The following is a 13,312-nucleotide window of genomic DNA, read 5'->3' on the forward strand; positions in this document are numbered from 1 at the left end:
TCCACTAAGCATGCATCTGTAAACAAATTCAGCTAGATGCACACCATTATAATAAGGGCAACTGATGAAAAGATTTTAGAAATGATACAGCAAAAACACCAAGGACATCTTGGATGTAAGAAGCTAAAGTAAAATGAAAGTTAACTCAATTGCAAAATCAATTTTACTTCAAGCAACTAAAACCCACAACGTTATCTGTTGTTAGATAAGCAGATGATAAGAAGCAGGGAAATACACTACAAGAATTAGCTAGAAAACTCCCCTAAGCTAAGGGCTTCTATGTCCTCATCTGCCACTATGGACCCTCTCTAAAGCATGCCATCATTTTTAATGTTATTCTTACTATTCCATCATCCAGCTGCCAGTTTATTTTGTTTCCCTCTTACATGGACCAAATACTATTTCATTTCATTTAGAATTTGTGTCGACTTATGGATAGGAAAAACCAACAGGCAGAACTTCTCCAGGGACCCAGGAAACATTGTCTACCTGCCAGTTTGTTGCCACAGAGCTTAAGTGACTCTATTATCAATAGAGGGTTTGTACTAGTTAAAATAATAACACAAAGGCAAACTCTAAAAGCTTAAAAGGTATCTCAGGATAATCCTTATCAGCCTAGTAGCTTAGGAAATGCCAATGAGAATCTAGAGAGGATGCTACACAATGCTCCCATCAGAGAGATACAGATGGATGGCATCAAAACTGTGTAAGGGTGGGAATACGGGCATTGATGGCTCATCTCAGTTGTCAACATGACTGGATATGAGGGTAATTTGCAGGATCCGAGCTACACTCAAGCCCAAGCAGCACCAGAACACAGCCATGCAAAGCACAACTGAGACATTGAGAGAGTTTCCCATCTCTGGAGACAGGGTAGACTGTAGTAGAAAAAGGGAAGATATAAGGCAAGGACCTCCAGCTTGTGAAATTTACTAGAATCCTTCGAAATGCTGTTTTCATTTTCCACAATTACCTGATGGTGTTTTAGGTCTCTTTTTAGTTTATATTTTCTCCAAGTTGTCTGTATAAGTCGGGCAGCTCTTATTTCTTTACGGAGATCCAAAAGCCTTGCACAAAGAAATGACAAGTAGGTAATAACCACCTAAGAAAAATACAAAAGAGGAAAGCAGAGGGTCAAGAGGGAAATAGGATTCTCTATCAACCTCTGGGCCTCATTAGGAGTGCCTGCTATGGCGGCACACCCCTTTAATCCCTTCCTTCAGGAGGTAAAGGCAGGCTGAGCTCTTGAGTTTGGGGCGAAATGGTCTACACAGTGAGTTCTAGGACAGCCAAGACTGCCCAAAGAAACCCTGTCTCGGACAACAAAACAAGAAGTCATTCACTGACCTTTTCGTCTGGAATTGTGTTTGACATGTCTGAATGATGAATCATAGCAGGTATCCCACCAAGATCTCTAGCTGCTGATCTCACCAAATGGAAATTGCTCTTTTCATTTTCTAGTAGCTCTCTGTATAGGTCTGGAGTGTTTTCTATTAAATACACAAGTGACAAGGGGATGACGGTAGCCAAAAATCAGACACGGCAAAGAAGGTGACTACTTAATCAAACCAAAGGGACCAACCGTGAGTGAGTGCTTCAAGAGACAGATCCAGACAACTGCCATCAGATTCAGATGAAGAATTTAACACCACTGAACCAGTCTGTGCGCAGGCCACGGACTGTGTAGTGCGCTGGCATATAGCATCAAATGGCACATGGCATGGGTGGTAGTGGTGGATCAGGTAGCACAGCACACGGCCATCTGAGAAAGACACTGTAAAATTCTCCACCTGCATGCAAATGCCAGAGAAGCAACTGGTTCCAATTAGATATGAGCATAAACATAATTTAGTCTTTATTTCCTTATAAGAGCTTAAGGCATATTCATTGATAATGTAGATAGCATTTAACACTAGTCATAATCAAATTTTTAGTTCTTAAATAACATTTCAAAAGTAGGTTTGATGACAGGTATTACTGTCCTTGGTTGGACAACATCTCTCAAAATACTACCCTTTCTAGAACCTCAGAATATGACTTTATTTGAAAATCAGAGAGACACAGATAGGAACACAGAGCACTGTGTGATGGCAAAGGAAGGGACTGAACTAATACAGCTTCAAGCCAGAGAACAAACAAGATGGCTGACTTGTAGCAGAACATAAGAGAAGGGTGGGGGAGAATGACCTTTAATAAGACTATGGTCTGGCCAACACCTTGCTTTTGGACTTCTGGCCTCTACAACTGTTGAAAGAATAAATTGTATGTTAAGTCACCTGGTGCACAGTCATGTATTATGACAGGCTATGGAAAACTCTGTAAGACTTATAGTCAATCCTAATTACTCATGAAAACGAAATTTGGAAAAATGAATCAATCTCTTAATGGAAAAAAAAATCAGGCTAAGTTCCAAAATCTCCATCAAATCATAAAACTTGGTCCATGTGTTTACAGGATGAAGTCTCATTCTCCTCATGGCCCACAGCACTGGAATGGATGCCAACACCAAGCTTATGTATCAAGTGGTCAGTCTGAAATACGATGGCCTTCCCTTAGGAACATTACTCAGTGCTTCAGCACTACACTTGAGGACCACTTTAAACAAGAAAGTCAAAGAAAAGCAGAAAGTACAAAAAGCATATGGATCATGAAGAGGACAGAAAAGGCAGATGCAAGAAGGTGGGGTCACTGTTCAACCTCAGCTGAGAATGAGCGCCTCAACACTTGCAGTGGACAACCAGACAGACTGCCACTATCACTTCACAGACAGAAAGTCACAGCTAATCATGAGTCACAACTTTAATGCCAAAGGATCTGATTACAACACTGGCCACGCATACAGCCAACCATGTTTCTAGTAGCATGTCTTTGAGGTGTAACAGTTCACTATATACCTAGTAGCATGCAAACTCTACTATTGGTCCTGTTCAATATTCCTTAGCAAGGAGCTTGTGTGTATGTGGGAAAGTTTTCAAGTATTTATACTTAAAAGGATGTATAGTACAGAAAGCAGCAACCTGATCATCATTATAAGACTCAACCAAGGTCTGTTACTCCTTTCTGCATGGTGTTTCTCTGGATGTTACTATATAGTAATGTCAGGATTTTCATGTCCTAACTCTATAGTAAGCCATCAAAATGTCTCACACACACACACACACATACACACACACACACAAATACACACACACATACACACACACACACACAAATACACACACACACACACACAAATACACACACACACACACACCAGCTTATTCAGTCATTCTCCCCTGCTCCACTATCACTGTCTCCCCCTTCTACGGCCCCTTCTGATTTTGTGTCAAATGTGTATATAAATATCTTGTCATATATATGAATTTAAATCTAGATTTAACAGAGAAGACATTGCAACATTTGCCTTTTATCAAGATTTTTATATTTCTTGGGGATTACTGTATACTGTTCAATTGAAGATAGATTGTATAACAGGTTATACAGATGACAATATGGTAATCATTCTCTTGAGAAACAGTTTGCTAATAATGACTATGCTTAGCATGTGTGTGTGTGACGACAGGCTAAATATTTAAGAAATACGGAAAAAGACGTATGTATTCATTAGACTTTAGCCAAGGTTTGTTAAATTACAACAGAAACAGAAAGACCAACCTGCTTATCATAGAAGGCACAGACGGCATTCACCCAGTCCATCAATAACTTAACACTGTCACCATAGTGTTCAAAGGGTCCACTGTTCCTTTTGTCCTTTTGCTTATCAGCACCAGCTCGAGAATGGCATGATATGTCAGACATCGCTCTTTTTATTTTGTGTGTGCATTTTAGGAAATCAATTTCTTCCTTTAGTTGATCTAAATTAAGGGAAATATTCACCTGAAAAGTACAAAATACATTTCTATGGTTTTCACATTTCTTTTTAACCCTCAAAAATTAAAGTAACTGTCTCTACAAAAAGAAACTGAAGATAGAAAAACAAACAACAACAAAAACAGCCTAATCAGAAATGTTAACAAAAGGGGCTGAAGGGACAGCTCAGGAGGTAAAGGGCCCACTGCAGAGTCATGAAAACCTAAGCACAGATCACCAGCACCCATGACTAAAAGCCAGTTATGGCAGCACACCTCTCACCCCATTTCTAGGGGGTTAGACACAGATGTAACTTGGGAACTTGCTAGTCAGCCAGTCTAGCCAAGTCAGTGAGCCTTAAGTTCAATAAACAAACTTATAACAAAAAAAAAAAAAAAAACAAAGTGAGCAACCAAGGAAAACATCCATCATTATCTTCTTACCTCTCCACACATAAATATATCACACGAACACACAAACACACACACACACACACACACCGGATTTTTTTCTTAAACCCAACAAAAACTACCTAAAGTATGTATGTTAGCACAAAAACTCTATTTTTAATGACAAATAGTTTCCGCACATAAACAACAGAAATGTTTAGTGGTTAAAAATATGGAATTTGGGGCTAAAGAGATGGCTCAGTCATCAAAGGCTAGACTCACAACTAAAGAATATAGAATTAAGATCTTCATGAGTCTGGGTTCTACAGTTAGCTCTATTTCTGCAAAGACGAAAACTTTAGCTTCAGTTCTTTTATGAGGAAGGAAGCAATATTTACATTGTCCATAGTATAAAAAGATTAAATTGGGCAACATAAAGCAATTATCACAGTTCCTAGCATAGAAAAAAGTCCAAAAAGTGAAAGTGAGTATTGCTAGTTTTCACTTGATTAAAAATAATTTTAGTAATCAGCATTCAAAATAGATTTCAAAAAAGTATGCTGAACACACAATACCTGAAAAGCAAATGCTATTTTCCAAAGTAACCCAAGTGTTTTCTCTCTGTGCCTATCCACGATATCCTTAGACAAGATTGTGTTTCCTACAAATGAAAGGCAGTGTGTTAGCACAATCTACGCACACATCAAGGTTCAGCAAGGACACTACGTTTCACTCAATTTTTACCATGCTCATCAGTTAGTTGAACCCCTCGAGATTTGAGAACCTGAAGAACAATATCAACATTGTGCATCTTTTGAACTCGACTTATTGCAGGAATCCTCAGTTTCTTAGACAGATTCCAGTTCTGTGTGAGAAGTTCCATGGTTCGCCTAGCAGTAAAGAAATTTTCAATGAAGCTTCTGCATACATGTCCAGGTTCGTTTAAATAAAGTTATTGCCCATATAAGTCACAAAACTATAAACACAATGACTCCCAGAAACTATTCCAAGTTTCTACTGTTTCAGTTAGCAAATGGAATTATTTTTCATCTTACATCTGGAGGTTTGAGATCTACAAATATATGACAAAGAAAAACACAAGACTTCCATATATGAACAAACCAACAGAGTTCTACACAGTAAGACACAAGCAGATGAGGAGGGGAAGAGTTTGGGAGGAAAATGTGGGGCATGTTTAAGATGCCATATTCTCTTATTTCTTTCATCCAGGAAATCACATACTTAGGCATTAACTGCTCCTAGTCTTTTTTTTTACAGACGGGACCAAGACATAGAGAAGTTAAGTGAACTTAGTCACATAGCAAGCAAGTAAGGACAGAAGTAAGATAAAAGATGACATCAGTTTCCAAGTCATAGCAAACACTATGAAAATACCTGAGAACCTACCTAAAAGAGCTACATCAGAATTTGAAATCCAACTCCTGATAGTATCTATTATTTACTTTATTATGCATAAATAAAATTAAAGCCATGAAGGAACTCATGAAGCCACTGCTGACACAAAATATTAATAGGTATTCAATATTTCAATCAGTTTCATGTTCTTTGTGACTACAATTCTGAGACACTGGGAGCTCCCATCCACATAACCTATTCCCATAACAGCAGAGAAAACAAAAATGTGTAGCATAACTCATATATCATTTTTCCTCAAAGAGAAATCTCAGGTATTTAAAAAAAACCATGAATTTATTGTATTATAGACTATTATAATATTATAAAATATTAGTACAGAATATTACACTTTAAAAAAAATTTAGCCTAGCCCATTAAGTAAATCTGAAACTTATACTTACACGAGGCGCACTCCACATTGCAGGTCCACAGCAATATTCGTAACAGCAAAATCAAATTCATCAAGTGGTGTCTGGATGTGGCTCACAGGTAATCCCAATAGGCTAAGGTGACGAGAAAGGTCACCTTCCCCACGTAGGAAATCTCGTGAAAAGGCGAGAAGAAGTTCTTTACTAGCCTATAAACAGAGAGAAAGTATTATGTTTCACTATTATAATTTTATTTGTGGTAACAGCAAATCTTCAAACCATTCTGTGCTTACAGAAATAAAGGAGTATAACGAGATTGCCTATGACCAAGGCAAATGCAAATTCATATTTCCAATTCAAGACCTTGTGAAAACTGTTCACAATCAGCCTATGACTTAAGGGAGATATTTTCTCCAAAGTTAATTCTGCAGCTATTAATAGCCTAGTTAATTCTCAAATCAAAATTAAAAGTCAAAATGAATGGGAAGCTGTCGCTCAACTAAATCAGGCATTTAAGTCTGGGGGTGTGAACTCTACAAGTACATTGTAAGAAGACAGAAATGAGATTCATATACATGGATAAACTGAGCCCTACCCAGGAAACAGGAATAAAGAGGGAAGGAACCACTATACAAATTCCCATTCCTAACCCACTTCAGAATGTGTTCGCTGGGACACAAACATTTTTATGACAGAAAACATACCACCAAAGCAAGAAAAAGTTTTATAAGTAAAATAAAAAAAATGATACCTTGAATTCAGCATCTTTACAAAAGAGACAAGGATCATGATCAATAAGTCTGGAAATTTTCGCATAGTCAAGGAAACAGATCAACAACAGTAATTTTTTCAATGTGAACTTAGACAAGGCTGCTTCATGACCTTAAAGTACAAACAAACACATAAAACAGTAAGTTTATCTATGAAAGGCAGTGGTTATCATATGTCAGCAAAAATAGTAGCAAGTATACCTAAATCACCAGGTACTTTCTCTTAATAATTTACAGGTATGAGTCAATCAAATATCTCTATAGACTATTTACTATTATAATACTATTTAATATGTTCAATCCATGGAAGAGACAACACAGTGACAGCAATGACTTTTAGCTGGTCTCATTCAACAGGTATTTAATAAACACCTACTACTATACAAAAGCATCATCCTAGGTGCTATATATAGTAAGCAGCAAATTAAAACAAATACAGTCCTCACAGGACTTACAACCTACTGGGGTGAGGCAGTCGGTAGAGATGACAAGAAATGCAAACAGTGATTGAGGAAAGGGCAAAGAATGAGGGTAAGAGAAGAAAAGCTAGTCAAAACAGAGACCTATTTAAACTGATTGAAGTAAGTAAAATGCAAGCTAAGAGGGATAGTAACAAGCCATTTTGCATAGTGGGGGGAGATACTCACCATCTCGAAACAGGAGAGGAACAGTGGGGTGTCTGTATTCAGCTGCTATATCAGGGTTCCAAAGTAAGCGATTTAGAATGAACATAGCCAACCCTGTAACATCACTGTTGTCTGCCAGAGGGATCAGTTCACCATAAACTGTCTGCAAAGAGAAGAAGGCAAGGCAAGGCCAGGGTTACACGAACTGTAGGGAGGAAGAAGCAACTGCTAAAGCAGAGCAGACTGCTGTCTTCTAAGGAATATAAAAGAGCACAGATGCAACATGGCTGCTAAATAGTGTCCTTAAACTGTGCAGAGCCTGTTATGTATGCATTTTGTGTGTGTGTGAGTGTATGTGTGATAAACTCAAAAACATAGACAACTTACTCATCATCTAAGAAAGCCATTTACAGTTTAATTTTTCTCTCACAATTAAAGACCTACCAAGTATAGGCGCATTGCTCACATTCAGTAATTGTCTAAAGAAGCATGCCGTTAAAGTAAAATAGAAGCCTAATTACACTTTTATAATGGCTAGTGAGAAAATTATCTATAAATATCCTGGGTTTTTATTATTCCTGTTATATGCAATCATGTGATGACGCTATTGTGCAATGACACTATCATGCAATGAAGCTATTGTGTGAAGATGCTATCACGTGATGACACTATTGTACAATGACATGCAATGATAATATCATGCAATACTGTTATAGTGCTGGTAGAATTAGTTCTCTCTGAACCTAGTTACTAGTTACACAGTTACTGCTTTCAGCTCTCCAGACTCCTGTGCTCTAAAATAGGGAAAAAAAAAAAAACTGAAATATCGAGAGATTTTTACATTAGTTCCAGGAAAACACAAAAGCATACCGGTAAAATACTCACAGGAAAACACAAAAGAATGCTCTATCTTATGCTTTTATAAGAATACTTTAATAGTAGTAGCTGCTAAGTCAGTTTTTAATTTTTAAGAAATTTTTGGAGACAGGTTCTCAATATGTAGCCCAGGCTACCCTGGATTCACCATGTAGCCGATTCTCACTTGCAAAGACCCTCTTTCTCTACCTCCCTACCCCCACCCAAGATTACAGGCATGAGCCAACACACCTGTCATAACTCTAGGCGTTATTAACCAAGTGTACATAACTAAATCCATATGGCATTATTATGAGAAATAGTCCTGCACACTTACAAACATGTGCTTTGCTAACATACTAATATACAGTCAAATCTTACCCGACCTAAGCTGTCATTTTTACTGCTGAGAGAAAAATAGACAAAAAAAAATTTAAAAAATGCCATCTGTCATTAAACCAGCAACAAATGATGTACAAAATAGAAGAATATACAGTAAATTACTCTGTAACAATACTGGAAAGTAACACAAAGACCCACAACTGGGCAATGTGCAGGCAGTGAGACTTTGGAACACTCAGCACTAAACAGGATGTCTTCATCAAACTCCTCCCCTCAGTGATCAGGGAGCTATGCAGAAGCAAAGAGACTATAAAGGCAAGGTAACAGATGACCCCAGAAAACAGTGTCTTCTCGACCCAACAGGACTGCCTCACATAGGAACTCAGACAATGCACAAGGCCTGAACAAGTCCAAGCAAGACAGAGATTCCCAGCACAGAGAAGGGAAGCGGACATGAACTCTCACCTCTAACAAAGAAGCCATCAACAATTCATACTCACTGGCAAAGAAAGGGAAAACCAGTTTTCTGGGTATATTAACCACATGGCAGGCCCATCCTAAGGCCAACATACATACCAAAAAAATAAAAAAAATAAAAAGACCCAACAAAACAAAACAAAAAACACACTCACAAAAAAAAAAAAAAAACATTTTACTATTTTTGTCTTTTTGGTTTTGTGCTGGTTTATTTTCATTTTTGTGTTTTTATAGGGTTTTGTTTTTGTCAGTTTGCGAGAGAATGAGAAAAGGAACATAAAGTTGGGTAGTTGGGGAAGTGAGGAGGGTCTGGGAGGAATTGGGGGGGAAATATGATCAAAACACATTGTATGAAAACTTTTTTTTTTTTTCAGTAACAATGCTTAAAAAATTAGTGGTATAGATGGATCTTGAGGTAGACTGATTGCCATCTTTCCAAAGAACCACCAGATTTCCAGAGTGAATGAACAAGTCTGCACTCCCACCAGCCATGGAGGAATAGTCCCCTTATTCCACATCCTCTTCAGCATGAGCTGTCACTTGTGTTAACTGACCTTAGTCATTCTGACAGGTGTAGGACAGAATCTCCAAGCAGTTTTGATTTGCACTTCCCTGATGGCTAAGGATGCTGAACATTTCTTTAAGTGTGTCTCAGCCATTTGGGTTTCCTCTACTGAGAGATCTATTCAGATCTGTACCCCGAATTTTAAATGGATCTTTTGGTTTGTTGATATCTAGTTTGTTGAGTTCATTATATATTTGGGTATTAGTCCTCTACTGGACGTGGAGTTGGTAAAAATCTTTTTTCATTTTGTCACCAGAAGAACTCGCTCTAAATCAATTGATGAATGCTCTTATGAGCTCAGAGACTGAAGCAGCAAGCACAGGGCTCCTGTAGGTCTGCACCAGGTCCTCTGCATATATTATAGCTTTTAGTGTAGTATCTTTTATGAGACTTTGGAGTGTGAAGAATGGGTCTCTGACTCTTTTGCCTGCTCTTGGGCTCTTTTCCCTGTTGGTTTGCCTGGTCCAACTTCAATTTGATGGCTTTTTAAAAAAAATCTTATTCTTATATTTTAGTTTGTTATGTTTGGTTGTTATCTCTTAGAAGCCTGTTCTTTCCTAATAAAAGACAGAAAGGAAGTAGATCTGGATGGGAAGGGAAGTGAGGAATAACTGGGAGGAGTAGAGGGAGAGGAAAGTGTAATCAGAATATATTTTATGAGAAAAGATTCTGTTTTCAATAAAAGGGTAAAGATATAATAATAATAATAATAATAATAATAATAGTAATGTAGATTAGATTAAAAACTTCAAATAATTCATGAGCAAATTACTTTGAAACATATGCCAGAAACTTATAAAGGTATGATCTATTCACCCAATAAGTATTTATTAACTGACCTTATATTTTCTACAGGAAGATTGTGGTGGCATTTTTGTTAAAGATCTAACAAATAAAGCTTGCCTGAAAATCATAGTGCAAAGCTAGACACACTAGTTAGCCACAGTAGCCAGGCAGTGATGGTGTACACCTTTAATCCCAGCATTTGGGAGACTGAGGCAGACAGATCTCTGTTAGTTTAAGGCCACACTGAACTACATAAGAGTCACCCAGTCTAAAAGAGAAACAGAGCTCGAAAAAAGATGATCTCAGGACTTGGGAATCCCACATTTTTAATCCCAGCACTAGAGAGAAATATAAGGCGGGAGGAGACTGGAGACCAGGCAGTCTGAGGTTTTGTGGAGAGCAGTGCAGTCTGGAGATGCGGTCTGAGGACAGGATCGCCCCTTTGGGCTGAGAACTGGTAGAGGTGAGAACTCTAGTGGCTGGCCGATTTGCTTCTCTGATCTTCAGCATTAACCTCTCGATCTGACTCTGGGTTTTTTATTATTATACCATTTAGAATTGGTGCTACGGAAGATGAATCAAGTCAACCAAACGACTTTTCTAAGCAAATACCACATTTTTACAAAAGAGTGTATTCTACTGGAAGCATATAATCTTTAAAATCAACTGTTTTCAAAACCTGAAAACTTACCTCCAGGCCAATTCGAAGCCACAAAGGATTATATGACAACAGCCAATTCAGAACCTTTTGGCGTTGTCCTGAAACATAGGTTAAAAGACAAGTAAGTGTATATTACTAAAAGAGACAATAAATAAACCACTTCAGAGCATGTATCAGTGCAAAACTGAAACAATAAGTTACATTTCTCAAGGATAGCACCACATGGAGATATGTTATATAGCATGGGTGGTTTTAATTACTAACACATAGGAATGTGGTCCTATGTAGCAAAGAAATGCAGCATCTCATGGGGATGTATAGGAAGGAGCTAAAGTCAGTATCTGAATGAGGCAATCCCATGTTTTGTTGGATCAACATTCACCATAGTCAACTAGGGCAATCTTTGTGTCTATAGCAGACAGCAAGCACACTTTTATCATGTACAGACATAGACATACAGATACACAGATAGACACAGAGAGAGAGAGAGAGAGAGAGAGAGAGAGAGACAGAGACAGAGACAGAGACACAGAGAAAGACAGAGAAACAGAGGGGCATATTAATGTATTCTAAAGAAAGCTAAGTCCTGCCATTTTCTAATGACATGGATGAACCTGGAAGACACTAAATAAGCTAGGGAAACAGACAAATTCTATACAGTTTCAACTTGCATATGCAAGTTGTCATTTAAAATTATCATGCTCACAGAAACAGAGAATGGTGATTGACAGAGGTAGGAAGATGTTGGCTAAAAAAGTACAAAGTTTTAGTTATGCAAGGGGAGTAAATCTTAGAGATATGCTATATAGCATGGGCGAGTGTAATTACTAATATTATAACACAGAGCTGAAAGTTACTGAGTGGATCTTACATTCCATTAACACTCACTCACACACACACACACACACACACACACACACACACAGTTTCATAGACACAGATACACACAAGCACACACACATAGTCTCATAGACAGACACACACATACACACTAAGGTAACTATGGCTGCTACTTAACTAGATTGTGACCACCATTCACTGCACAAGGGAAAACCACATCACATTTCAAATATATACAATGTTTGTCAATTACCCTTCAATAAAACTGATGAAAAAGTAATGCAAAAAACTTGACAATATTTTAAAAGAAAGAATCCTGGTATTTCTAGAGTCTTACCAATATCCTTCCAAAGGTGTCTATCTTTCCGTACAATTAAGCGTCCAACTTCAATTTCAATTTCAAGCTTTTTAATAGCTTTAACCATTTTGTCAGAAGTAAACAAGGAGCAAGCTGTACGGCGTAATCTATTTATCCTGCAGCTGGCTGTGTAAGCTCTGAGAGAAACTTCATCTTTGGTGGGTGCTTTCGGGACACTTACTTTATGTTGGTTCTCCACTCCCAAAACAAGGGTGGCAGCATTTACTGGATAAAACAAGAGGACAACGCTTCTGATTATGCAGCATCTCTACAGCTTCCTAAACCGAGCAACTGGATGCAAGACAAGACAGATGCTCAAAAAGGCCTATGTGTTCCACTCTGCATGTCCTCTCCTGAGTTTACAACAATTACTCACTATTCACTGAGAACTTTTGACCAAACTCTATCTACAGAGTGCCACCCAAGCACTCTGTGCACAACTTCAAACATTAGCACTTCTAACTCCGACTAGCAAAAGGGCCTCCCAACAAGTTTCTGTTTCTATTTCCTTATGAATTCATAAAATATTAAGCTTCTAAGGCAGTGGTTCTCAACCTTGTTAATGATGTGGCCCTTCAATACAGTTCCTCATGTTATGATGACCCCAACCATAAAGTTCTTTGCTACTTCGGAACTATAAGTTTGCTACTGTTGTGAATTGTAATGTAAATAACGGATACGCAAACCCTGTGAAATGGTCTTTCAACCCCCAAAAGGATCGTGACCCAGAGGTTGAGAATCAATTGAACTATGACAAATTGAATTGTTTGTGTGTGTTTATATGCACATGTGTGCACATGATGGAGATGAGACAATATGGGATGTCACTTCTCAGGTGTCCTTTACCTTCTTAATTATTTTTGAGATGGTCTCCCACTGGCCTGGAATGGATCAAGTAGGCTAAGCTAGTGGATAAATGAACCCCATGGATCTGCCTGTCTACAGTACAGACCTAGGCGGCTTATTGTATGCTTCCAAGAACTGAACTCTCTGGTCCTCATGTTTGCACG

At 38.1% G+C, this 13,312-nt stretch overlaps 1 protein-coding gene across 2 annotated transcripts in view; it reads right to left on the reverse strand.

Moving 5' to 3' along the window:
- Aspm (assembly factor for spindle microtubules) overlaps positions 1–13,312 on the reverse strand; it is a 42,335-nt gene that overhangs the window by 20,049 nt on the left and 8,974 nt on the right. For both annotated transcript variants that reach the window (XM_027417443.2, XM_027417444.2), the window contains exons 6-16: positions 12,282–12,527; positions 11,135–11,202; positions 7,440–7,581; positions 6,774–6,904; positions 6,056–6,231; positions 4,983–5,128; positions 4,814–4,899; positions 3,655–3,876; positions 1,583–1,790; positions 1,348–1,490; positions 974–1,102 (exon numbers count right to left, since the gene is read on the reverse strand). In XM_027417443.2, the coding sequence (XP_027273244.1) occupies positions 974–1,102; positions 1,348–1,490; positions 1,583–1,790; positions 3,655–3,876; positions 4,814–4,899; positions 4,983–5,128; positions 6,056–6,231; positions 6,774–6,904; positions 7,440–7,581; positions 11,135–11,202; positions 12,282–12,527 (1,697 nt within the window). The remainder of the gene's footprint in view (positions 1–973; positions 1,103–1,347; positions 1,491–1,582; positions 1,791–3,654; positions 3,877–4,813; positions 4,900–4,982; positions 5,129–6,055; positions 6,232–6,773; positions 6,905–7,439; positions 7,582–11,134; positions 11,203–12,281; positions 12,528–13,312) is intronic.

This window comes from Cricetulus griseus, chromosome 5, assembly GCF_003668045.3.
Source record: "Cricetulus griseus strain 17A/GY chromosome 5, alternate assembly CriGri-PICRH-1.0, whole genome shotgun sequence".
In the NCBI taxonomy this organism is placed as follows: Eukaryota; Metazoa; Chordata; class Mammalia; order Rodentia; family Cricetidae; genus Cricetulus; species Cricetulus griseus.